The following is a 27,841-nucleotide window of genomic DNA, read 5'->3' as shown; positions in this document are numbered from 1 at the left end:
CTTTTATTTCAGAGGGATTGAATGTAGGGAACTTGGACACCACTTGGTGGATTGTGGATCTGAGAATCATTGTTGCTCTCAGTCTCCCAGACATCAATAGAGCTGTCTTATCTGGGACAAGCCCCATGGCTGATGCTGACTTAACTGCCCAGGTCCTATCTTAGCCATCACAGAGAATAGGGTTCATGTAGGTTCTGAACAAATTTTTGCTGAATAACTATTACATGCAGTCTCTTCCAGCTTCTATCCATCCAGCTGCTTAACCAAGAACTGGCAAGTGTATAGCGATTTAGGCTGAGTAAAGTTCTCTCTTTGTTAAATAGGTCTTTTATTTTATTTATTTTGTCTTCTCTTACCTATGACCTTTGAATGTCCCTTCACATGACTCCCAAGTTCCTAAGCAGGAAAACCATCTTTTATGATTCCTGGAGAAAGAGCCTAATGAATAAGACTATTTTTTTGGTGTTGTTGGGAGAAATTTATTTATTTATTTATAATTTAATTTTTATTTTATATTGGAGTATAGTTGATTCACAATGTTGTTTTAGTTTCAGGTGTACTGCAAAATGATTCAGGGGCCATTTTGCCTTAAGTCATTCTGTACCAGAGAAGGGACAATTGTTTATAAAATGGTGTTCAAAGGTGTTAGAAGAGAGTAGATAAGACTAGAGTTTCTGGAACCTGAGTCCCTGAGCTCAAATCAAGAGGCTTGCTTCTGTGACCCTGGACAACTTAACTTCTCTATGTCTTATTTTCCCCATCCCTATGTGGGGATAATAATTGCACCTACACCATAGGGTTGCTAAGGCATCATAGAGTTGTTAAATACATCTAAACGTTTTTAGAATAGTGTCTGACATATAATAGGTGCTCTGTAACTCTTAGTTGTATTAATAATAATAATATTTTATTAGGAGCTAGGACAATGAGTTATTAGGTTCTTTAGGTTATAAAAGACACCATTCAGATTATCTAGTAGAATATGGGTCTATGGTTAAGACTTTTATGCTCCAAAAAGGAGACAGAGATTTCTTGGGGGGACCTATTGGGAGTGCTAGAACTCAGTCTGGAACATAATTCAAGATTTGGAAAGATCTAATGTAGCACTAGGGACTGGTTTATATGGCTGTCTCCTCAGCATCTGACATTTGCTCATTTCCTCTCTGGTCTGTCCATAAACATGACTCAGCCATTCTCTCCATAGCTTATCATCACTTGTGAGTCTCATTTCTCAGCTAACTTAGTCTTTTCCCATATTTTTCTGTTTAAATCCTCAGGGGGGAGATACTTTTTAAAAAAACAATAATTAATTAATTATTTTGGGGCTGCTCCTGCTTAGTAATCATTGTACGACTCTAGAGCATATCATGGCTCTCTACTCTGTTCATGCATTGATGAAACCTGGGTCAGGGGCTTATACTAGTCTGATCACTTGAAGGGGAAGATCAAGTGCTAGAACAGTGGTTACCTAAGCTATGAGTGGGGAAGTTTCTCCTGCAATGAGAGAACGATAGAAGTATAGACACACTCTTCATTTACTTTATTTACTGAGTCTCATAATGAGACCCAGTCCTTTCTTTATTCAAAGAGTGTAGATATAATCAGTGTCAATGAGAGCAGATCTGCTGTAACATACTGGAGAACTCCTTTCCATTAGAGTTCTGTAAGTATAGAATCCTTTGGCCCTGTTGACCAAGCTTGAACTAGTCCCCAAAGGGGAATTTATTGTAGGATTCCAATGTGTCTTAAGGAAGCAAGAAAATTACTGTGGCTGCTTCTTAGTACAATGGGAAGTAGGAAATAGAAACTGTCAGAACTCTTAGTCTTTTTTGTTGCAGAGTCTCTTTGAATAACTACTTCATTTTTGCCTCTCTCTTGACTTCTCTACTTTGGACAATCGGGTCTCCTATGCTAAATCTCTTTTACATGTTGAACTTCATAATGCCCATGGAAAAATTTTTATTAAACCTAACGTGGGTCAGGTGCTCACTTCTGAACAACTCAGCTGTAGGTAGGGTGAAGGGCCATCTTAATAAAATGGTTGTTCCCATATAGAAGGGCACGGAGGATCAACTTCTCATAAATTCAAGATTGGTTAGAGGGGTTGGGCACACAACAATACATTCAGTGAAAAAGACATCCTTTGGCTACCCCTGACTATGTGGGAGGTAAACAAATGCACTCTCCCCTTCCATCCCCCAAGTTAAACACCCATATTGATTTTATTTCTTGGGTGAAAAGGATTTATATTCACCTTACTGAATTCATTCTCTTGCCCTATCATTTGTTCATGATCTCTTTACTATTTGTTCACGGCCATGGAATTGTGGCAAGGCCCAGGGTTGATATCGGAAAATGAGGGAAAGCGAAGGGAAGAGAAAAATATATATTGAGCAATTAATTGGTGCTAGATTTCTTAGTCATCACCTTATTTAATTTTTACCATACACTCTTAAATTAGGAGTTGTTACATTTGTTTTATTTTTATTTTTATTTTTTTATTTTTTGCTTTATAACAAATTTAATCAGTTATACATATACATATGTTCCCATATCCCCTCCCTTTTGCGTCTCCCTCCCACCCTCCTTATCCCACCCCTCCAGGCGGTCACAAGGCACCGAGCTGATCTCCCTGTGCTATGCGGCTGCTTCCCACTAGCTATCTACCTTACGTTTGGTAGTGTATATATGTCCATGCCGCTCTTTCACTTTGTCACAGCTTACCCTTCCCCCTCCCCATATCCTCAAGTCCATTCTCTAGTAGGTCTGTGTCTTTATTCCTGTCTTACCCCTAGGTTCTTCATGACATTTTTTTCCCTTAAATTCCATATATATGTGTCAGCATACAGAATTTGTCTTTCTCTTTCTGACTTACTTCACTCTGTATGACAGACTCTAGTTCCATCCACCTCATTACAAATAGCTCAATTTCATTTCTTTTTATGGCTGAGTAATATTCCATTGTATATATGTGCCACATCTTCTTTACCCATTCATCCGATGATGGACACTTAGGTTGTTTCCATCTCCGGGCTATTGTAAATAGGGCTGCTATGAACATTTTGGTACATGTCTCTTTTTGAATTATGGTTTTCTCAGGGTATATGCCCAGTAGTGGGATTGCTGGGTCATATGGTAGTTCTATTTGTAGTTTTTTAAGGAACCTCCATACCGTTCTCCATAGTGGCTGTACCAATTCACATTCCCACCAGCAGTGCAAGAGTGTTCCCTTTTTTCCACACCCTCGCCAGCATTTATTGTTTCTAGATTTTTTGATGATGGCCATTCTGACTGGTGTGAGATGATATCTCATTGTAGTTTTGATTTGCATTTCTCTAATGAGTAAAGATGTTGAGCATCCTTTCATGTGTTTGTTGGCAGTCTGTATATCTTCTGTGGAGAAATGTCTATTTAGGTCTTCTGCCCATTTTTGGATTGGGTTGTTTGTTTTTTTGTTATTGAGCTGCATGAGCTGCTTATAAATGTTGGAGATTAATCCTTTGTCAGTTGCTTCATTTGCAAATATTTTCTCCCATTCTGAGGGTTGTCTTTTGGTCTTGTTTATGGTTTCCTTTGCTGTGCAAAAGCTTTTAAGTTTCATTAGGTCCCATTTGTTTATTTTTGTCTTTATTTCCATTTCTCTAGGAGGTGGGTCAAAAAGGATCTTGCTGTGATTTATGTCATAGAGTGTTCTGCCTATGTTTTCCTCTAAGAGTTTGATAGTGTCTGCCCTTACATTTAGGTCTTTAATCCATTTTGAGCTTATTTTTGTGTATGGTGTTAGGGAGTGATCTAATCTCATACTTTTACATGTCCCTATCCAGTTTTCCCAGCACCACTTATTGAAGAGACTGTCCTTTCTCCACTGTACATTCCTGCCTCCTTTATCAAAGATAAGGTGACCATATGTCCGTGGGTTTATCTCTGGGCTTTCTATCCTGTTCCATTGATCTATCTTTCTGTTTTTGTGCCAGTACCATACTGTCTTGATTACTGTAGCTTTGCAGTATAGTCCGAAGTCAGGGAGCCTGATTCCTCCAGCTCCATTTTTCGTTCTCAAGATTGCTTTGGCTATTCGGGGTCTTTTGTGTTTCCATACAAATTGTGAAATTTTTTGTTCTAGTTCTGTGAAAAATGCCAGTGGTAGTTTGATAGGGATTGCATTGAATCTGTAGATTGCTTTGGGTAGTAGAGTCATTTTCACAATGTTGATTCTTCCAATCCAAGAACATGGTACATCTCTCCATCTATTTGTATCCTCTTTAATTTCTTTCATCAGTGTCTTATAATTTTCTGCATACAGGTCTTTTGTCTCCTTAGGTAGGTTTATTCCTAGATATTTTATTCTTTTTGTTGCAATGGTAAATGGGAGTGTTTCCTTGATTTCACTTTCAGATTTTTCATCATTAGTATATAGGAATGCCAGAGATTTCTGTGCATTAATTTTGTATCCTGCAACTTGACCAAATTCATTGATTAGCTCTAGTAGTTTTCTGGTAGCATCTTTAGGATTCTCTATGTATAGCATCATGTCATCTGCAAACAGTGACAGCTTTACTTCTTCTTTTCCAATTTGGATTCCTTTTATTTCCTTTTCTTCTCTGATTGCTGTGGCTAAAACTTCCAAAACTATGTTGAATAAGAGTGGTGAGAGTGGGCAGCCTTGTCTTGTTCCTGATCTTAGTGGAAATGGTTTCAGTTTTTCACCATTGAGGACGATGCTGGCTGTGGGTTTGTCATATATGGCCTTTATTATGTTGAGGAAAGTTCCCTCTATGCCTACTTTCTGCAGGGTTTTTATCATAAATGGGTGTTGAATTTTGTCGAAAGCTTTCTCTGCATCTATTGAGATGATCATATGGTTTTCTCCTTCAATTTGTTAATATGGTGTATCACGTTGATTGATTTGCGTATATTGAAGAATCCTTGCATTCCTGGAATAAACCCCACTTGATCATGGTGTATGATCCTTTTAATGTGCTGTTGGATTCTGTTTGCTAGTATTTTGTTGAGGATTTTTGCATCTATGTTCATCAGTGATATTGGCCTGTAGTTTTCTTTCTTTGTGACATCCTTGTCTGGTTTTGGTATCAAGGTGATGGTGGCCTCGTAGAATGAGTTTGGGAGTGTTCCTCCCTCTGCTATATTTTGGAAGAGTTTGAGAAGGATAGGTGTTAGCTCTTCTCTAAATGCTTGATAGAATTCGCCTGTGAAGCCATCTGGTCCTGGGCTTTTGTTTGTTGGAAGATTTTTTATCACAGTCTCAATTTCAGTGCTTGTGATTGGTCTGTTCATATTTTCTATTTCTTCCTGATTCAGTCTTGGCAGGTTGTCCATTTCTAAGAATTTGTCCATTTCTTCCAGGTTGTCCATTTTATTGGCATAGAGTTGCTTGTAGTAATCTCTCATGATCTTTTGTATTTCTGCAGTGTCAGTTGTTACTTCTCCTTTTTCATTTCTAATCCTATTGATTTGAGTCTTCTCCCTTTTTTTCTTGATGAGTCTGGCTAATGGTTTATCAATTTTGTTTATCTTCTCAAAGAACCAGCTTTTAGTTTTATTGATCTTTGCTATCGTTTCCTTCATTTCTTTTTCATTTATTTCTGATCTGATTTTTATGATTTCTTTCCTTCTGCTAACTTTGGGATGTTTTTGTTCTTCTTTCTCTAATTGCTTTAGGTGCAAGGTTAGGTCGTTTATTCGAGATGTTTCCTGTTTCTTAAGGTGGGATTGTATTGCTATAAACTTCCCTCTTAGAACTGCTTTTGCTGCATCCCATAGGTTTTGGGTCGTCGTGTCTCCATTGTCATTTGTTTCTAGGTATTTTTTAATTTCCTCTTTGATTTCTTCAGTGATCACTTTGTTATTAAGTAGTGTATTGTTTAGCCTCCATGTGTTTGTATTTTTTACAGCTCTTTTCCTGTAATTGATATCTAGTCTCATAGCATTGTGGTCGGAAAAGATACTTGATACAATTTCAATTTTCTTAAATTTACCAAGGCTTGATTTGTGACCCAAGATATGATCTATCCTGGAGAATGTTCCATGAGCACTTGAGAAAAATGTGTATTCTGTTGTTTTTGGATGGAATGTCCTATAAATATCAATTAAGTCCATCTTGTTTAATGTATCATTTAAAGCTTGTGTTTCCTTATTTATTTTCATTTTGGATGATCTGTCCATTGGTGAAAGTGGGGTGTTAAAGTCCCCTACTATGATTGTGTTACTGTCGATTTCTCCTTTTATGGCTGTTAGTATTTGCCTTATGTATTGAGGTGCTCCTATGTTTGGTGCGTAAATATTTACAATTGTTATATCTTCTTCTTGGATCGATCCCTCGATCATTATGTAGTGTCCTTCTTTGTCTCTTCTAGTAGTCTTTATTTTAAAGTCTATTTTGTCTGATATGAGAATTGCTACCCCAGCTTTCTTCTGGTTTCCATTTGCATGGAATATCTTTTTCCATCCCCTTACTTTCAGTCTGTATGTGTCTCTAGGTCTGAAGTGGGTCTCTTGTAGACAGCATATATATGGGTCTTGTTTTTGTATCCATTCAGCCAATCTGTGTCTTTTGGTGGCAGCATTTAGTCCATTTACATTTAAGGTAATTATCGATATGTATGTTCCTATTCCCATTTTCTTAATTGTTTTGGGTTCGTTATTGTAGGTCTTTTCCTTCTGTTGTGTTTCTTGCCTAGAGAAGTTCCTTTAGCATTTGTTGTAAAGCTGGTTTGGTGGTGCTGAACTCTCTCAGCTTTTGCTTGTCTGTAAACGTTTTAATTTCTCCATCAAATCTGAATGAGATCCTTGCTGGGTGGGTAGAGTAATCTTGGTTGCAGGTTTTTCTCCTTCATCACTTTAATTATGTCCTGCTACTCCCTTCTGGCTTGTAGAGTTTCTGCTGAGAGATCAGCTGTTATCCTGATGGGGATTCCCTTGTGTGTTATTTGTTGTTTTTGCCTTGCTGCTTTTAATATGATTTCTTTGTGTTTAATTTTTGACAGTTTGATTAATATGTGTCTTGGCATATTTCTCCTTGGATTTATTCTGTATGGGACTCTCTGTGCCTCCTGGACTTGATTAACTATTTCCTTTCCCATATTAGGGAAGTTTTCAACTATAATCTCTTCAAATATTTTCTCAGTCCCTTTCTTTTTCTCTTCTTCTTCTGGAACCCCTATAAGTCGAATGTTGGTGCGTTTAATGTTGTCCCAGAGGTCTCTGAGACTGTCCTCTGTTCTTTTCATTCTTTTTTCTTTATTCTTCTCTGCAGCAGTTATTTCCACTATTTTATCTTCCACCTCACTTATCCGTTCTTCTGCCTCAGTTATTCTGCTATTGATCCCATCTGGAGTATTTTTTATTTCATTTATTGTGTTTTTAATCGATGCTTGATTCATCTTTAGTTCTTCTAGGTCCTTGTTAACTGTCTCTTGCATTTTGTCTATTCTATTTCCAAGATTTTGGATCTGGGAAATAGAATCTTGGATCATCTTTACCATCATTATTCTGAATTCTTTTTCAGGTAGACTGCCTATTACCTCTTCATTTGTTAGGTCTGGTGGGTTTTTATCTTGCTCCTTCTCCTGCTGTGTGTTTTTCTGTCTTCTCATTTTGCTTATGTTACTGTGTTTGGGGTCTCCTTTTTGCAGGCTGCAGGTTCGTAGTTCCCGTTGTTTTTGGTGTCTGTCCCCAGTGGCTAAGGTTGGTTTAGTGGGTTGTGTAGGCTTCCTGGTGGAGGGGACTAGTGCCTGTGTTCTGGTGGATGAGGCTGGATCTTGTCTTTCTGGTGGGCAGGTCCACGTCTGGTGGTGTGTTTTGGGGTGTCTGCAGACTTTTTATGATTTTAGGCCACCTCTCTGCTAATGGGTGGCATTGTGTTCCTGTCTTGCTAGTTGTTTGGCATAGGGTGTCCAGCACTGTAGCTTGCTGGTCGTTGAGTGAAGCTGGGTGCTGGTGTTGAGATGGAGATCTCTGGAAGATTTTCGCCGTTTGATATTATGTGGAGCTGGGAGGTCTCTTGTGGACCAGTGTCCTGAAGTTGGCTCTCCCACCTCAGAGGCACAGCACTGACTCCTGGCTCCTCAATTTGGGATGATTTGTTGTCTATTCATGTATTCCACAGATGCAGGGTACATCAAGTTGATTGTGGAGCTTTAATCCGCTGCTTCTGAGGCTGCTGGGAGAGGTTTCCCTTTCTCTTCTTTGTTCTCACAGCTCCTGGGTCTCAGCTTTGGATTTGGCCCCGCCTCTGCGTGTAGGTCGCCGGAGGGCGTCTGTTCTTCGCTCAGGCAGGACAGGGTTAAAGGAGCAGCCTCTTCGGGGACTCTGGCTCACTCAGGCCGGGCGGGAGGGAGGGGCACGGAGTGCGGGGCGAGCCTGCAGCGGCAGAGGTCGGCGTGACGTTGCACCAGCCCGAGGCGCGCCGTGCGTTCTCCCAGGGAAGCCGCCCCTGGATCCCGGGACCCCGGCAGTGGCGGGCTGCACGGGCTCCCGGAAGGGCGGTGTGGACAGTGACCTCCGCTCGCACACAGGCTTCTTGGCGGCGGCAGCAGCAGCCCCAGCGTCCCACGCCCGTCACTGGGCTCCGCGCTTTCAGTCGTGACTCGCGCCCGTCTGTGGAGCCCCTTTAAGCAGTGCTCTTAATCCCCTCTCCTCGCGCACCAGGAAACCAAGAGGGAAGAAAAAGTCTCTTGCCTCTTCGGCAGCTCCAGAGTTTTCCCGGACTCCCTCCCGGCTAGCTGTGGCACATTAGCCCCCTTCAGGCTGAGTTCTCGCCGCCAGCCCCAGTCCTCTCCCTGCGCTCTGACCGAAGCCCGAGCCTCAGCTTCCAGCGCCGCCTGCCCCGGCGGGCGAGCAGACAAGCCTCTCGGGCTGGTGAGTGCCGCTCGGCACCGATCCTCTGTGCGGGAATCTCTCCGCTTTGCCCTACCCAGGTATGTGGGGAGTTTCTTGCCTTTTGGGAGGTCTGGGGTCTTCTGCCAGCGTTCAGTAGGTGTTCTGTAGGAGTTGTTCCACGTGTAGCTGTATTTCTGGTGTATCCGTGGGGAGGAAGGTGATCTCTGCGTCTTACTCTTCCGCCATCTTACCCGGAAGTCCGTTACATTTGTTTTAGACTTGAGGAAATTTAGGATCTGAGAAATTAAACCATTTACCCTAGGTTTCACAGTGAATTAGTGGTAGAATTGGGATTCAGATACAAACCTGACTCTGAGAGACATTCCTTGCCTATGGGGCTGTAAACTCTGAACAAAGGGACTCTGAGCAAAGGCCCAAAGGGACTATGAGAAAGTGTTTTCTGAATTGCAAAGTGGGATCTTCTACCTAACCATGTCTTCGGTATTTGCCGCTTCCATAAGGCTCAAATGAGACCATGCCTGTGCCATAAAAATGTGTTCAAAAACAATTATTGAGAACTCATCTGGTCCGAACTCTGGACTTGGAGACGAGTTCAGCAACGAAGAAAACAGACTCTGCCCTGAAGGGTTTTGCAGTCTTGTGCGGGAGTTTCAGTTACTTTCCCCTCTTACCACATCTTTTGCCAGAGAAGATAGTATGTGGTTCAGCGTTTTCCTTATACCTGCCTTATACCTACCTTTGCTCTCTGACTTTGCCATTCCTGGAAATAGGGTGCTTGGTAGGAGAAAATTGTTCATGAGGCAACCTATGTGAGTGGAGAGGAGAGGCAATGCACCATATCCTTCAGAAACTAAGGAATTAGTCCTTGAGGAAACAGCCCCAAAGGCTTAATTCACCTTGAAGATATCAGAGTAACAAAGCAGGAATAAAAAAACCTGATTAAGTGGGAAGGCAACTTGCAAATTTGGAATTTGCAAATTTCATTGTTCTGGCTTGAGCTCTCCAAGCAGGTGACTGGAATCTCTAGAATGGTGAAGATGAAGGCTCATTTCTTAAACACTCCCTTCCCTTGGCCATTTAGAGACTCAGTTTTGTCTTACACAACACTCCTCCCTTACTGAGGTGATCAGTCACTCACGCATTAAAAAAAAAAAAAAAGACTATTTAGTTTTATCCACAGGGATCTCCTGATATAATCCTTGTCCCAGAGAAAAAGGCAGTATTGATGGGAACAAAACTGAGAGAGAAAGGATGGGAAACTCAAGCATGTAAAGAGTATTGGGCTGGATTGAGATTAACTGAAGACCTCTGGGGACTCTGAGATTCTGTAAATTATGATGTCAGTGAGCAGTATGAGACTTCTGGGTTCTTAGGAATGGACTGGAGGCGTGAGAGGGAGAAGAAAGTACATTTGAATTGCTGGAAATAAATGTTATCACATTTGCAGTTAAAATTTTTTTTTTTTAGTGATCTTTTTTTTACATCTTTATTGGAGTATAATTGCTTTACAATGGTGTGTTAGTTTCTGCTTTATAACAAAGTGAATCAGTTATACATATACATACGTTCCCATATATCTTCCCTCTTGCGTCTCCCTAAAATTAAAAAAAAAATCTTTTATTGAAGTATAGTTGATTTACAAAGTAGTGTTAATTTCTGCTGTACAGCAAAGTGATTCACTTATATATCAATATACATTCTTTTTTCATGTTCTTTTCCATTATGGTTTATCACAGGATATTAAATATAGTTCCCTGTGCTACACAGTAGGACCTTGTTGTTTATCCATCCTATATATAATAGTTTGCATCTACCAACCCCAAACTCCCACTCCATCCCTCCCCCACCCTTCCTCACCCTTGGCCACCACAAGTCTGCTCTCTATGTCTGTGAGTCTGTTTCTGTTTAGTAGATAAGTTCATGTGTGTCATATTTTACATTCCACATAGAAGTGATATCGTATGGTATTTGTCTTTCTCTTTCTGACTTACCTCACTTTGTATGATAATCTCTAGTTCCAACCATGTTGCTGTAGATTTGCAGTTTTTCTTGTGTGCCTGTGGTACCTCTCTACCTTCTTTTTGTTTGTGGGTACAGGTTGCATATACTGCTGGTGCCTATTAGGATCTATTAATATGGGAAAAAAATGGACCAAAATGAGAGGTCCTTACACCCAGATCTACACACTCTGTGACACTTGGAATCTACCAGTGACCTTTCTGAAGGCCGCTTTCACATCCTTATTTCTCAGGCTGTATATCACAGGGCTCAGCATGGGGATGACCACAGTGTAGAAGACAGACACCACCTTATCTTTCTCAAGGGATTTGCCTGAACCATTCCGCAGATACATGAAGATGGGGGTCCCAAAGAAAATGGCCACAGCAGTGAGGTGGGAGGAGCACGTGGAGAAAGCCTTAACCCTGCCACCCGAAGAGTTCACCCTCAAAATGGTCTTGATGCTAAGCGGGTAGGAAATCAGGATGACCAAGGCATTGGCCAAAATCACAAAGTTGCCAAAGAAGACAATGACAATCTCAGTGTTTTTTGTGTCACTGCAGGCAAGTTTCAGAAGAAGTTGATCTGATTGTTATCACAGAAGGAGAGGGTGAAAATACACATGGTACGCAGGATGGACCTCGCTGACCCATAAACATAGGCTCCCAGCACTAAACTCCAGCAGATCCTGGGATGCATGACCACAGTGTAGAGCAGTGGGTTGCTAATAGCCACATAGTGATCATAGGCCATCACAGCCAGCAGGAAACACTCTGTGCCTACACAAATGGTGAAGAAAAAGAACTGGGAAGCACATTGGCCATAGGAGATGACTGTCTTGCCTGTGGCGAGTGTGGCCAGGATCTGAGAGGTGATGGCCTTGGTGTAGCAGATGTCTAGCAGGGAGAGGTGACTCAGAAGGAAGTACATTGGGTATGGAGTTGGACATCCTCTTGGATCAGAATGATCATCCCTATATTCCCCAGAAGGGTGACTAGATAGAAACTCAGAAACACCAGGAAGAGGGGAATCTCCAAGTTAAGGTAGCCAGTAAAGCCCATAAGGATGAACTCAGTTACTATGGTGAAATTATTCTTGGCCATGGATTCAACATAGGCTGTTGATCTGAGGCTGAGAATGAAATGAAAAAAGAAATCCCAGAATTGAAAGACTGATGTTTTCTCTCTGGTAGGATTTAGGTTTATATTTCTGGGCAAATGTACAAAGATTGTTTTTGAGAAATCTTATACCTGGCTGATTCTTCTCTGGCATCCTGCATTTTTGGAAGCTGAGCCATGAGCTGGTGTTTCTAATTCAAATTAACTCTGGTTTATATTTGGAAATTCCTGTGAAGATAAGAGACACATAGACTCCGAGATTTGGAAATAATCTAGGCAGCATCTGCTCTAATCCCCATTGGATCTTGGAGTCTCCTCTGCTGCACACCCTCCACGTGCTTGTACGGTTGCCTTGTGAGCTTCTATCTGTGGACAGTTCTACCTGTTAATTCTCTTTTTGTATCTGGATTCTTTCTCTTTATATTCTATGCATTGACTTTAGTTTCGCCTCTTCCAGACAAAATAGTTCTAATCCCTTTTTCTCAGGAAAGCGTTTCAGAAGTTGGAAGATGACAAATCTGCTCTTTATGTGAACTATTCCCTCATATTAACCATTGATATATATTTTTCTTATCTAATTCAGCGTGTGGTCAAAAATTGCTTAGTCAGTTGGTATTAAAAGACGTTTAAGGGTACAAACTAGTAGATAAATAAGTTCTGGAGATCTAGGGCACAGCATAGTGATTATAGTTGAAATACTGTGTTGTAAACTTCAAAGTTGCTAAGAGACTTGATTGTTCTCACCACGAAGAAGACATGATAGTTATGGGACATGATAGAGGTGTTAACTTATGCTATGGTGGCAATCATATTGCAATATATGTGTATCAAACCAACACATTGTACAACTTAAACTTACACACTGTTATATGTCAATTATATCTCAGCATCAATAAAAAACTGAAAGTCTTTTTCTCCATTTTAATCTTTACCACTTTAACCTTTCCTCTAGCTCTAATCAGTGGTCACTAGTGGGAGGGAGACACTGACATATCATATAAGACATAGACTCCTTGAGCTGTTCCCTCCACCCCACTCTGGCAGCCTGGCCTGGGGATGAGTTATGTTCTTTGGAAGGCCCTTTTGGTATGGTCAAGATCTATGGCTACCATCTCTAGGACAAACACTAACTAGCTGAATAACCTTCAGAAGTTCACTTTCCTTCCTTGGGCTTAACTTTCTGTCCTGAAAAATGGTAGGGCTAGCTTATATGATCATTAAAGTTCTTTTACTCTCACAATCCATGATTTGTATCTCTAGGAGTATGGGCTAAATGAGGCTCTTGAAAGAATTTTCCTAACATCTGTACTATGTAATGTGTATACTCTAGCTACTAATTACTGAGTATATTAAATATGCAGGCACTATTTCAAGTGATCGATAGATACTTAAACATATTATGGAATCTTGAATCCAAAGATTCAAGTGAATCTTGAATATTTCCCACTTCCTTGGGAAGTAATATTCCCCAGTTCCTTGAATCAGGAACTGGGGACTATTAACCACATTCCCCAGTTCCTGATAAACCATCATTATTGAACAGGGCAAGGTCCTTCTTCATATTATTTTCCCTCCTATCCCTCCATCCTCAATCCTTCCCCAACCCTTCATAGGGATCTATTTTAGTATATGTGAAATATATATCATCCCATGTTTATTCCTTTTATATTTATTTAGAAATATGTGTATTTTTATTTTTTTAATATTTATTTTATTTATTTATTTGGTTGTGCCAGGTCTTAGTTGTGGCAGGTGGGTTCCTTAGGTGCGGTTCGCTGGCTCCTTAGTTGTGGCATGAGAACTCTTTAGTTGTGGCATGCATGTGAGATCTAGTTCCCTGACCAGGGATCGAACCTGGGCCCCCTGCATTGGGAGCTCAGAGTCTTAACCACTGCTCCAGCAGGGAAGTCCCAGAAATATGTGTATCTTTAAAAAAAAAATAATGATTTTAGTGTGTTTTAAACTTTATATGCATGATCTTTTTTGTGTCTTTTCCCACATATAGCGTATCTTTGTGATTTATCCATGTTATGTAGGTAAATCTAGTTTGTTATTTCTGATTTTATTATGGTTTTCTTGTGTGCTTACAGCCCACTTACTTACCCTTTCCACTAAAAACTTTGGAGCTTTGCATATATTATCTTGTTTAATCCTGGAAATAGTCCTTCAAGGGCTGTTATCTTATTTTTCACTAATGAGGAATTTGAACTTCTGGGAGATTAATTTGTCTAAGGTCACCCAGTTTAATAAGTGGAAGATGTGTGTTCCGAACAATGTTGGTTTGATGGCAAATTCTGTGCTCTTTTGCTATGAATTTGTTTTGCTGCCTTCCTACATTTAACTACATATTTATGATTTATGGAATCAAAGAAATCTACCTGCAGTTCTTTAGATAATCAGATCCTTCCTACTTTCAAGCCATGAGTAAACTTGGTTAATTTCATTATCTTTCTCAACCTCTAATTCTGAAATTGTCATAGTCCATTTTCTATCCACCTCATGGTGAGATCCCAGCGTTCCCTCTGATTTAGGGACAAGATTGTTTGATGCACATGACCAGAGATTAGGTGGCAGGTCATCTGGGTACAAATGCAGTCACACAGGGTTTGTACCACAGACAATACCCAACTCATACTTTAGCCCTAATCCTTCCAGCAGCCCTTTAAGTTGGGTATAGCCATGACTATTTGATGGAAGAGTAAAAGGAGGCTCAGAGATGTTAAGGAGGTTGCCCAACTTGCCACACACCTAGGAAGAAAGAAAATCAACATTTCAATCTGGGACATTCTAACTCCAAATTTGGTGCTCTTTCTGCCCCATTATGCTCTCTTCGTAGGGGAGCAGAATTACCTTTTCTTCAGACCCAAGTCTCAACTTTTAAATGGTAGCACTCTAAGACTATTAGGCAAATACTCAACTTCTAGGGGAGAAAAGGGTTAAGTTCGGCTTTGGAGTTTCTTGGTGGTCCATATCTTTTCTTCTTTTTCCTTGTTTTTGGGTTAAGACAGACTTAGTTGGGCCATATCCCTCCTTTGGTACGTTCTTGGGAAAATTGCTTACCCAATTAGAATCTCAACTTTCTCAATAATAAAATGGGAACATAACTGGGGCTTCCCTGGTGGTGCAGTGGTTGAGAGTCCTCCTGCTGATGCAGGGGACGCGGGTTCGAGCCCCGGTCCGGGAAGATCCCACATGCCGCGCGGAGCGGCTGAGCCCGTGAGCCATGGCCGCTGGGCCTGCGCATCTGGAGCCTGTGCTCCACAACGGGAGAGGCCACAACAGTGAGAGGCCCGTGTACCGCAAAAAAAAAAAAAAAAAAGGGAACATAATAATAATTTTTGAAAACTTAGAATGGGTTTTTACCTAATGTGATAGAGTTTGCTTATTTTCCAGAAAAGCAATTTCCAGAGTATTTCCCAGAAAGAAACTTTTCAAGACCAGGCTGTTGACACCCAGTTTTGAAGATGTTATTTAAGAAGGGGCTTGGGGGTACCAGCAGCTTAGATTGGGTCCAGAGTAGAGGACGGCTATAGATTCCCTGAACCCAACAGCTCATAAGTGGGAAAACAAAGGTTTGTGGCCAGTTGACATTTTAAAAAGTCTTAGGGACAATTATGAGTTGACCTTATTACTTGTAATATGTTTTGATTATAATACGTAATGTAGAAGAATATGCAGTCTCTGGAGGGGATAGGGAAAGAGAGACAGTCTTACCCTGGAGCAACACTTCACAGAAGAGATGTACTTACTTTAACTTGGAATCTTCTCCCAAACTCTTCCTTCTCTTTCTTCCAAGGGTTGAGTCCCTTGGGGACAATGAAGGAGATTAACAAAGTTAACCCACCTCACCTTATGGAATGGGTATCTCAAAACATTATTGTCAACATTTAGTGAGCTCTTGCCCTGAGTCGGGTAGTGTGCTAAGCGCTGTAAAGGCTTTCTTTCATTTAAAGCTGAAAATACCATTATGAGAGAGGAATATTTTTCTTTATTTTATGGTTGAGGAAACAGAGGCTTAGAAATATTAATTTTTTTTTTTTTTTTTTTTTTTTTTTTTTTTTTTTTTTGCAGTACGCGGGCTTCTCACTGTTGTGGCCTCTCCTGTTGCGGAGCACAGGCTCCGGACGTGCAGGCTCAGCGGCCATGGCTCACGGGCCCAGCCGCTCCACGGCATGTGGGATCCTCCCGGACCGGGGCACGAACCTGTGTCCCCTGCATCCACAGGCAGACTCTCAACCACTGCGCCACCAGGGAAGCCCAAATATTAAGTATTTTGCTTGAGGTTTCAGAGCTAGAAAGAAAAGATGTTTAGATGTTAACCCTGGCCTCCCTGATCCCAGTGTTGGGGTGCTGAACCTCTGTGCTGTGTGCCCTTCCTAATACTGGTAGCCATTCATTGAGCATCTACTGTGTGTCAGCCAGGATGTTAAACATCCTACACACATTATCTCGTATAATCCTCACAATGACCCTGTGATAGAGGTATTATTTTGTCCTGGAAGGGACTAAGACTCTGAATAGTTCAGTAACTTGTTCAAGGTCACATGACTAGTCAATGAAAGGCCCAGATTCTAACTGAGGTCTCAAAGCCAAAGCTCCAGTATGTATGATTAATCCCACCTACAGCATAATTATAGGAAGTACAGTAATTTACAGTGAATTCTCTGGTCTAAGCTATGCAGTACAGTACCCCACCCCCCTGCCTCATAAAACTATTCATATTTTCTAAAATTTACCTAGTGACACACACATAAGCCTGAAAAGACTACAGCTGTAGGTTTCCAAAAAAAAAAAAAAAAAAAGACCCAGTCTTACTTGTGTATTTCACATAAGAGCTGAAATCTCAGACTGGACATGGTCCCAGTAGGTGGGAAGTTTTGATGACAATGGTCAGAATCTCTGCCCAGTTTCATCTTCCCCAGTTTGTGTGGACCTTACTTCAGAGCTGGTACCCTATCAATGTTGTCAAGGTAAAAATTACATCCTACTTACCTGGTGGAATAATCTAATTGGGTTCATCTTAGGTTTGGAATCAAACTAATTGAAGGTCATTTAAGCATTTTGTAGAAAGCAGCTCAGATTACTCAAGTAGATGTATGTAGCTGACAGATTTTAGGTTTCTTCTTGTTAAGCGAACCAGTGGGGTTTTAAAAATACTTCTGGGGATGGTTTTGTGGGAGGGACACAGTAAGCACAAAGGTTGTCCCTGAATCATGAATCAGCAACCTGGGACAGCCCCCAGGGCTCCCTGGAAAAGGCAGCCTTGTCAGCGAGAACAGACTGCGACGGAAGGGGCTTATTATCTGTCTCCACGCATCAGAGAGGATAAAAACAATCTTGTGGGATTTCATGGCAACTCTTGAGTCTTGTTAGCCCTAAAGCTCATTTGCAGTTTGTATAAGGAATGAATGTGGTTCCTCTTTGCCACCGGCCCTCAAAGTCCTGCTGTCCCTGTTAGGGGTGGTGTCAGGACTGGAACTCAGCTCTGAGGACTCCTGGCAAACTTTTCTACACTGCGTCCATCCTTAAACCTGATGTCAGCTCTCAGCTCAGGGGCTGAAACCTAGCTGCATTGTCTGCTCAGAATTTCATTAGGAGGGTTGTTTACTGATTCAGGAGGGAATGAAGCTAGGGTGGTCTAAACATGCTTCAGTTGAATCTCTATCATGAGTCTACCACTTTCCTTAAAGATCCATTTCCAGAGTTTCTATGGGGAGCTTTCTCTGGCTATTCCAGCTCTCATCTCTCCCCTGGTCTCTGAAACCCACACGCCCTTTGTTAGACCCATACAATTTGGCACTTAATTCTGCTTGTCTTACATTGTTTATGACTGTTCCTTGGTGGTTAGTCTCATCTCTCCAGCTAGATGACAGGTTTCTGGAGACCCCATCTTACTTCTTTCTAATAACTTGTGTTCTGCATCAGTAGAATCACTCCTCTGCCCTGTAGGCTTTCATCCACTCATTAATGTAGGATCAGAGCTCTTCCAGCGGGAGAGTTTTGGAGAAGCCATGTGTCCCATCACTCCAAAGTAACATGGCTGGAATAAAATCCTTTGATAATTAGCAAGCATTCAGCCCAGCCAGGGTGACTTTTGCAATTGCAGATGCCAGATGATGCAAGAAAATATTACAAAGAAGGAAAGCAGTCACAGATCAGGACCTCTGGCAGTACAGGGAATTCTATTTTCCAGTGCACTTTAGATAACATTTATGATCTTTTCCTGTAATTAAATACTTATTGAAATAACTGTGCGGTAAGAGTATGTGCACTGTACTGGGAATGTTTTCTGGAGTGGAATAGAGGGTAGAGTGACAGTTGGGACAAAGTAGAGAAAAAAGAGGGAAATAAGCCAGTCATGATAATATTCCATTAAACATCCCCTGGGGAACTTGTGAAATGAGTGATTGTAGAGTAACTATTACTTTTTTCCCTTTGTGACATATTGGGAGGATCTGGAGAGCTTTGATGTATTACACAATTATTATTGTTGTTGTTATTAATATTAAGCCTAGAACATTTGTTTGGAATTTTGGGAAGGGATGTGTCTTAAGTTGGGTTCCTTAAAGACCTGAGACAAGGATTTTGGGGCCAGTGTTTCACTGAGGGAGTGATTATAGAAGAAACCTGTATAAGGGAGTGAAGGAAGCAGAAAATAGCTGAGCAAAGATGTAGTTTCAGTTGGAGTGTAGCTTTGGCCTGATCCTTAGGGGACCTCTAGAGAATGAATTATACTGTGGGCTCAATTCTGCCTCTAGGCAAGGGATTTGGCCTTTTGCAGGCCATATCAATTATCTACTGACGGAGGGCTTCCCCCAAGTGGTGGGGATGGGACCCCATAGGCATTTCTGGGACAAGTGGATCTCTTGGCTGAGGCCAACACCCCAGAGAAGGCAGTAGCTATCGGTCATTAGCAGCTGACACTCATAGCAAAACAGTATGGTACCGGCATAAAAATAGTCACATAGGCCCGTGGAAGAGAATAGAGGATGAGGATTTTGTAGAGCCCACATACAAGTGATATCATACAGTATGTGTCTTTCTCTGACTTATTTAACTTAGCATAATGCCCTTAAGGTCCATCCATGTTGTTGCAAATGGCAGGATTTTCTCCCTTCCTTCTCATGGCTGAATAATATTCCATTATATACATATCGCATATTCTTGCCTCCTTATAATTCATATTCTTCACAGAATCTGGAGAAATTGTTTAAAAATGACATCAGGGGCTTCCCTGGTGGCGCAGTGGTTGAGAGTCCGCCTGCCGATGCAGGGGACACGGGTTCGTGCCCCGGTCCGGGAAGATCCCACATGCCGCGGAGGGGCTGGGCCCATGAGCCATGGCCGCCGGGCCTGCGCGTCCGGAGCCTGTGCTCCACAACGGGAGAGGCCACAACAGTGAGAGGCCCGCGTACCGCAAAAAAAAAAAGAAAAAAACTTGGATAAAACTAATACGGTACGCTAGGTACTCCCTAAGTACTTTATATGCAGATTATTAATATTAGTTGAGTAAATGAGTAAGCAGGCTGCTGAGACGTCACATAATCACTAATTTCACTTGTGCCCCATAAATGAGATTGTTCAGAAAGGATCTCCTTGGGTGGTTGACAACTTTTCAGAGAGAAGAACGTAGAAATACCTACTCCTATCCCCCAAATGAGATTAAATTATGGTTGGAGCTACCAGACAGGACAAAGTTTGAGTGGGAAGAAACTGAGAAAGCTAACTTTGCAGGGGCCCTTTTCTGAAGGTTTCTCTCCTCTGGGACTCAGGGAAGACTAATTAGAAGCTTAGGGCCTGATTAGAGCACCCCAATCAGTGGCTAATCCCCCTGCCCCGGGTTTCTAATTGCCTTCACAGAGCATCCAGAATAGGACAGAGATCCAGGCACCTATTAATGGGTGCTTCTGTGGATGTTGGGGCTTATGAGCTGCAGGTGCGGAAGATGTTTATTCCTCTTATGCCCAAAAGCACCATTTGGGCACCACATGTACTCCCATCCAGCCTAGTCATCCAGGGAAGGAAGTCTTGGCCCTGCTGAAGGTAAGTGTGGCCAAGTTAGATCAGACAGAAAATGAACCACGGTCCAGATTCGAAAAGTACTTGACAAACTGAAAGTTGGTTTCCTCTCATCTAAAAAGGGTTTATTTCTTTTTTTCTTTAGAGAGTAGGGTCAAAGCTAGTGTGGTTTGTGAGGGAGCACAATGTACTGGGAGTTATTAGTTTTGCTTCCTCTTGCAGTGATGCAAGACACTTAGCATCTTTGGGTCTCAGTTTCCTCATTTATACCATGGGACTGATAATGCATCTCATACCTGCTTCAGGTGATTGTTTTTAGAATCAGAAGAGACAAGGTAGGTGAGACTCTATGGAAGACTATGGAGGCTATTTCAAGTAAGGGCTTACATTGAGAAAAGGGAAAGAGCAAGAAGCAACTCTTGTTAAATCGCTAAGAAATTTGTAAAATTCTGGCAGGTATTTGGAATGTGATGGTATTGACATTACAGAGGGAGCTGGAAACTACAGGTAGGCTCTAAAACAGAATGAGCTCCTTTGTGGGAGAATAATTTCCCCATCATTGGAATTGTTCCAGCTCCATAAAGATTGGTCAGAAAAGGTCATACTTAGCTCAAAGGCCAGCCATCAGAGATGCCCTAGACAGTATTTCTGCTGTGGGTGGGAGGTAAATCTCAGATTCCTGCAGTTGAGAGATCATGAAGCTACTTTCTATGAGTGATCGCTAAGCCCCACTAAAGCATAGAGAACTGAGGTCTTTCTTTTAGGACTGGTCAGCTGGGCACTGACTTTGGGAGGAGCTCTAAGGATGTTAGGAGGTGTAAAAACCCCATTCAGAGCTAAAGAGACCTCATGCTGCTGCTCACGCTTTTTAAGGCTGGTTCTGTCCAGGTGTCCCCATCACCAGAACTCCTCTCCCCTCCCAATCCCTTTAAGGCGGGGGGCGCAGTTCACCTGTTCTCACCACTCTCTGAGAGGCAGAGGGCTTGAGTACTTCTGGGCAACAGAAAAACTGTGCTAAGACTCTGAAAAGGTGAAGCAGCCTAAGCAGCAGAAAGAGTGTCTTGTCAGACTGCAGGAGATCTGTGACTCCCAACATTTTGCATTGGTGTTTGCTTCTGGGCAAGACCCTCCTCATCTTGGGGCCTCTTTTCCTCATCCTTATTTCATCTGCCTGAAGGTAAAAGAGCAGAACCATGACCTTTAGAAACACCTTTAAGTGGCAGGATTCTACTGCACACTCTGTCCAGTGAGCAGACGCGGCAGTGAGCAGGCATTGGTGAAGGAGAAGTGTAAGAGATTTGAGGTCAGTGTTTAGACAGAATTTATATGCCATTCTGGAAGTTTATTGTAGGATCACAAAGTGAGGAAGATCTCAAGATTTCAGCTTTTCAGATCTCCCCACGCCTCCGCCTCCCATCTTCAGGCAGGGCATCTGTAACACTATAACCACCAAGCTGAGGCATTGGGCGGTGCGGTGGAAAGGGTTCTGGGTCTCAGTTCTGGCTGCTTTTCTTTCTAGCTATGTGACCTTTGGACACATCTGTTGACCTCTCTGAGTCCCGACTTCCCTCTCCTCAAAATGGGTTATGTGAGAGTCAAATGGGATAATAGGAGTACAATGTTTTAAAGTGAGGGATCATGAAAGTCATTTGTAATTCGGGGGAGGGGAGTTCACACCTTCCATTGTATGCAACAGAACCAATCTTTGTTGAGAACACAGGTCTTCTCATTTGTCCTCCCAGCATTCCTGTGACTTGGGTAGTATTCATGTCCATCTTAGAGGTGAAACAGCTGAAGTCCAGATAATTTACATGACTGGCTGGAACTTGACCTCACTGTGATAGAACTTCAAAATATTCTGGTTCCATGACAGCACGCTGGTTCTGCCTTTCTGCTATTTTCAATGGGACTTGCTGGAGAATACTTTCCTATGTATTTATAAGTTTAAATTCAACTAGTAAATGACCTATTAAAGTTTTCTGCCAAACAAGTTTCTGGGAAAAAGGGAAGCTCTTGAATAGTCTATTTTTATCTCTAGATTGAGCTACTTTTTACCTGAACACAGAGTGTTGGTGGAAGAAACTGCTATTTTTTTTTTTCACCACTTAAGCTTCCTTAGGACCCAAGTCCACCCTGACACTTCGAGTGGCAAAGCATCTTGTACCTCGTTCCTTTATTCCTTTTTCCTCTTCAAGTTACAAACAGATGATGCCAGCTCTGTTCTAGTGGCACAGGGAGGATCATTATCATCTAATGTCTGTTTAGCTCTATGTATACATCACTGCATCCCTAGTGGACAGTGTACTGCTGGGCACAGAATAGAAAGGCAGATCCTTTAGAAATCTTTGTTGCATATTTCCAGCTGAGAACAAAGGCTACACAATTATAGGCACATCATACAAACTTTTGTATCTTACCATTTTAAAATATCTTTAACCCTGACTTGGAGGATCTAAGTGGATTAGTTTTGCTGAGCTATATAAATACTTTTCAGATCCATGGCCCTGTATTTTCCACAGTACGTGCTATTATAAAGCTGGTGTCTGGGCCCTTATAACAATCCCTTCCAAGTGCAAACTTATTACTTTGAGAATCATCTTCCCATATATTTTCTCGATTAATCCATATTTAGCCTCTTGGCTCCTAGTCCAGTGTTTTCTCTGCTCTGAGATGCAGGAGGGGCATCTGCTGGACTTCTTCTCTTCTGAAACCCTCCTTAGTTTTCTGAAATTTAGTGGTGGTTTTGAGGAGGTTAATAAAATCCCAAAGAGCAAACAATCTCATGGTCTTTCTCCTTCAGCTTTGGAATGTGTGAATTAGATGTCTAGGTGTGTTTACTATTGACTGATATAAAAATGAAGCTGTGGGTCTTGAGCAGACATGACTGATGTGGGGGAAAGATAACCTAGAGTTAGTGGTTCACCAGGAAGTGTCTGGAAGTGAAATATTTCTGTGCCCAATCAACAATTAGATAACAGGGCTTCCCTGGTGGCGCAGTGGTTAAGAATCTGCCTGCCAATGCAGGGGACATGGGTTCGATCCCTGGTCCTGGAAGATCCCACATGCCGTGGAGCAACTAAGCCCATGCACCACAACTACTGAGCCTGTGCTCTAGAGCCCGCGAGCCACAACTACTGAGCCCACATGCCACAACTACTGAAGCCCGCATGCCCTAGAGCCTGTGCTCCACAACAAGAAAAGCCACCACAGTGAGAAGCCACGCACCGCAACAAAGAGGAGCCCCGCTCGCCACAACTAGAGAAAGCCCACGCACAGCCACAAGGCCTCAATGCAGCCAAAACTAAAAATAAATAATAAATAAATTTATTTAAAAAAAACCAATTGGATAACAGAACACTGAGAATGTGAAATGCTGACATTGATCAGTACTGTGGCATTAATGATGCCATTAAGGATTCCCTTTCTTCCTGTGCATCCTTAAAACCCAGCAATTTCAACTATTTTGTGGGCTTCAAAAACAGGAAACTGCTGCTTCAGTGTTCCATTCATATTTCCCCAGCAACTTACTTTATCTAAATTGCCTGGGACTAAATATTTTCCTCTGAGGCCACACTGATCCATGGTTCTTCTCCTTGCCTAGAGATTTTGTGCAGCCACTGTTGGTTTTCTTTAATCATAATTATTAGGAAGCTGATTGGCTGTTCTATCTAGAATTATCAATTATTTTGGACCAGTTCAGGAGTTTAGACAAGGTATCACAAGGCAAGTTGGAACTCTTTTTGGAGAGAACAAATTTTCCAGCTCCTCTGAAGATCAGCAAACACTTGGCAACCTTGATTTTCTTTAACATTTTCCTTTGCCTATTGAAAAATGGATGTACCTGATGCTAAAAAGGATCACATTAATGTGTATTATGGGTTAGGAGAACCTGCATGCTTCTCACTGTGCCTCAAAATGCAGTCCCAGGTCACTATCTTAGAATTTGGGTTTATGAAGATTTCAGGAACTGGCTACAGTAGCAAAGACCTTGAGACCCCCCCCCCCCCACCGAGCTTTCCATTTTCTCCCTTGAGCATCTGCCTTTCTTCATCATCCACAGATGGGTCTGATTTAGGCTGACCCACTGTTCGTGCACTGTCTTTCCAGAACCCATTTGACAAAGTCCTCTGGCAGCACTGTTATTGGTCTGATGCTGATAGGGCTGATCATTCTGATGAGCCTGGCTTAGGGCAAACAGGTGATTTTATTTTGTCTTGATTTATTCATCGATATCTCTTTCCAAAAGAGACTTAAACTGGCTTATAAAAATGCATGACATGCAGCAAGATAAATTAAATAAAAAATGAGGAGTGAGACTTGGACAAAGGGAAAGTACAGGTAGGAAATGATGAGGAGCCAGGAACAAGGTTGTTTCACGTGACTTTTGTCTTGACACTCAAACCTGTGCTGGAGGTGATGGTTCCTTGGTGGCTGCACACTCTCGATTAGAGTTTGATTCTGATGCTAGCCCTGTGCACCTCTTCTACCCTCCCATCCCTGCAGGTGAGACAAGACCAATAAAGATGATGCTGCAAAAAGGAGAACATGTGCAGTGTTTTCAGAACTGGGGTCATTTTCCAAAATCTATATTTAACTTATGTTTACTCTCCTCTTTGCCAAAACACAGAGAGTAATGTATATAAAGCCTTGAAAAATTTCTGGTACTCACTAGATGTTAACTCATTATTACCATACTCGTGAGCAATGGGATAGCTGTTGGGAGGATGGCCTTGGAGTCCAACAGACCTTGGTTCAAATCCCAGCCTGGTGGTTTACCTATCACCAAATTACAAATTAAGGAATTTGATTAACCAAATTACTTAACCTCTGCAAGCCTCTATTTTCCAGTCTATAAATAAGGATAATAACAATATCTGGCATTGGGGGATTGTGAAAAGTCAATGAGGCAGTTTATGTAAAACGCCTAGAACAGTATCTCACCCAAAGGGAGTGCTGTTTTAGTGCCATTCTTCATTATTGTTATTAATACATGCCCTTTCCCTCTCTCATGGGACTTTTAAGAAGAGAAGAGAAACACCACGTTGTAGAACAAGATGCAGTGTTTGAGGTTAGGGAGTGCAGCCTTCTCACGTGAGGACACGGACCCGGAGATGGGAAAATAGTTGCTTGAGTTTACATAGTACATCAGTGGCAGACAGCAGCTGTGACTTCAGGCCTCCAGGTGCTGTTTCCAGCCTTCCTACCATATACTCTCCCTAGCTCATCATAATCAGCGGCCCTTCCCCCACCATGACACTCTGTTCCGAAGGAGACTAGTTCCGCTCTCTCAGAGGAGATCTAAAAGTGTCTCTTAGGGGAGTGGTGGGATGAGGTGGGTCTCCCGACTTGTGCTTCTCTAGCTGGGGTTGCCTGGAGCTCGGCTAGTGTCTCAGTTCCTGGGTCAGATCCATGAGCCACATGTCGGTTCATGGAAGCACAATGAATTTAGAGCCAAAGTCCTGGTGTGGCCTTGGGACAGTTGGTTTAACCATTTGAGCCTCACTGGACTCAGTAACAAAATGAGCATCAAAGAAATTTCTGAATGTCAGAACAAACTGGTGGTTGAAAACTCATTTTTGTAACAGTGACCTGTATTGAGTATTTACCCTGTACTAAACACAGCTTGTATTTCCATGAGTTATCTCTTTACCTCCCATAGCACAGCAGTACTGTTATTGCTGTTGCATGGGTATTTAGTCTAAGGTGCTAGAGGTCAAGTACCTTGCCCAAGGTCATACAAACAGAAATGACTGAGTTTGGAACAAGCTCTGTCTGTCTTCAGGGCCCATTTTCTTAGCCACTGTGCTATATTGTTGGGATTCCAGTCTTACCTTTACACTGAGTGATGGTAGGCTGATTACTGAGCCTCTAATGCCTTAGGGACTTCTCTCTGTATTAGGAGGTTGACACTTCTGAACAAAGTTGCCTTGAGAGTGTTTCACAAGGACCGGAAGAACTCTGTAGGTTGTGTAATGGAAGTGGAGTGGTCCATTGCCGGTGTCTTCATTTTCTATTGTTTGTGGATAAATGATGTGTGCAAATAAGCATGAATAGTTACCCAATCCCTATCATATCTGCTGAAATATCACCTTTTCAATGAACCTTCCCTGATGATCCTATTTAATACCCCTCTCCATACTTTGGATCTCCCAAAGCTCGCTCGCTCTCTCTCTCTCTCTCTCTCTCTCTCTCTCTCTCTCTCTGTGTGTGTGTGTGTGTGTGTGTGTGTGTTTCATAGCACTTATCTTCTATCATGGTAAAAAATATACTTCTTTCTTTTTTTAAAAAAAAAAAACTTGTTTTGTGTATGCCTTGCTCTTCTGCTAGAATGACCACACCACAAGGGAAAGATCATTGTTTGTGTTTTGTTCCAAGCAACCAGAAGAGTGCCTAATGCATTGTAAGTTCTCAGCAGATTCTTATTGAATAATTAAATGAACATACTCTCTCTCTCTTTTTCTCCCCCATTGGTCAAGATGATTTGTGTGAATTCCAAGAACACAACGAGTTATTGTTTTGGTTGAAAGTCAGTACTATATTGGGCCCTAAGGTAAAAAAAACCTCCTAAATATTTACATTATCAGGAATTCAGTGGGGGAGGGGTAAACACCAGATGTTGACGTTTATTTCATCATTAGATCAGGTTTTGCCAAACATTGGTGAAAGTTTCATTTTCTTATTTATCTAAAATCCTATGAGATCTTTCTCAAATTCAGTTTTTTTTTCAAAGATGGATGGAGGACAAAAAGAATCACCTTTGAAGTCCACATTCAGTATTTCCATTACCCCAACTGATCAGCATCCAAAGGTACTGAGACAAGATTGTCTAAACATCTGGCAAGAACTTCATCTCTATTAGAATTCTAAACTGGATGTGATGGCTTTGTCTCTTAAGGAGCTTTGAAGGCTAATTCTGGAATGCCTTGATTCGTGATTCTTACTGACTGATAATGATCTGGCATTTTAAAATAATGGGACTGTTCCTCTGGAATAAGTGAACCTGGAAACCAGGCCATGTTGCTTGGCAGAAAGAGAGAGGAAGAAGACACTTGGCAGGCAACAGGCTGTAGAAGTTCCAACAGTGCTTGCTCTTCACAGCTCTGTCTTGTATCCAAGCCCATTGGGTTCACGTGCACATCAAAACAACCACAAAGAAAGAGTTGCTATTGGGACTCCAGGGGGCTGTGGACTTGGAGATAAGAAGATTCCAGAGTATGCATGAACCTAGAAGCATGTTACCTTATTGCAGAATTTAGAAAAAAATAATTCTAAGTGTGTGAATTGGACCAAGTGTTAGGTACAGTATATAAGTGATGTCCTTCACAGTAATATTGTGACATTGGCATTGACATTCTCATTAAGCCAACAAGGAGACTGAGGTTCAGAAGGTTGAATGAACTTGCCCAAGGTCTCAAGGGATGGGAACCTCGGTCTGATGTCAAAGCCCATGTCCTTAGTACTAGACCACTAGGTTTTCTCCAACAAAGTGGTATTTTCTGGCTTTTCAGTGAGACTGATGAAAGTTTCCAATTTGCCACCTGTAAGAAGTTAGAAAATGTCTAAGGATCTGAGTTCTAGCTCTGACTTTGCCTCTTTACTATGAAATCATGCACTAGTCGCTTTACCTCTTTGACCCTCATATTCTTCTCTCAAAAGTGGGTTTAACAATATGTGCTTCCAAGGATCTCTGAAAGATCCAATGGAATAAAGTTTGTAAAAAATGTAACATGAGTTACAAATCTCAAAGATTATTATCATTACTGAAAATGATCAAATCAAGCCATGCTCACCTTATTTTATCTTCAATGAGATTTAATTTTTTTATTTCAGTGGGCAATTTAGGATTC

General features: G+C 41.7%; 1 protein-coding gene across 1 annotated transcript; it reads right to left on the bottom strand.

Annotated features, from left to right (window-relative positions):
* Window positions 1-11,038: 11,038 nt before the first annotated feature.
* Window positions 11,039-11,963, bottom strand: LOC309807749 (olfactory receptor 9I1-like; the record flags this gene model as incomplete). Its single annotated transcript, XM_082627629.1, is given in 3 exon segments — window positions 11,039-11,430; window positions 11,433-11,792; window positions 11,795-11,963. Coding segments are annotated over 3 exon segments (918 nt in total). The 5' UTR covers window positions 11,961-11,963.
* Between the last annotated feature and the right edge of the window lie 15,878 nt (window positions 11,964-27,841).

The sequence above is a fragment of the Mesoplodon mirus genome, assembly GCF_964341445.2.
Source record: "Mesoplodon mirus genome assembly, chromosome: 7".
NCBI classification, from domain to species: Eukaryota; Metazoa; Chordata; class Mammalia; order Artiodactyla; family Ziphiidae; genus Mesoplodon; species Mesoplodon mirus.
This window is presented reverse-complemented; position numbering and strand designations above follow the sequence as displayed.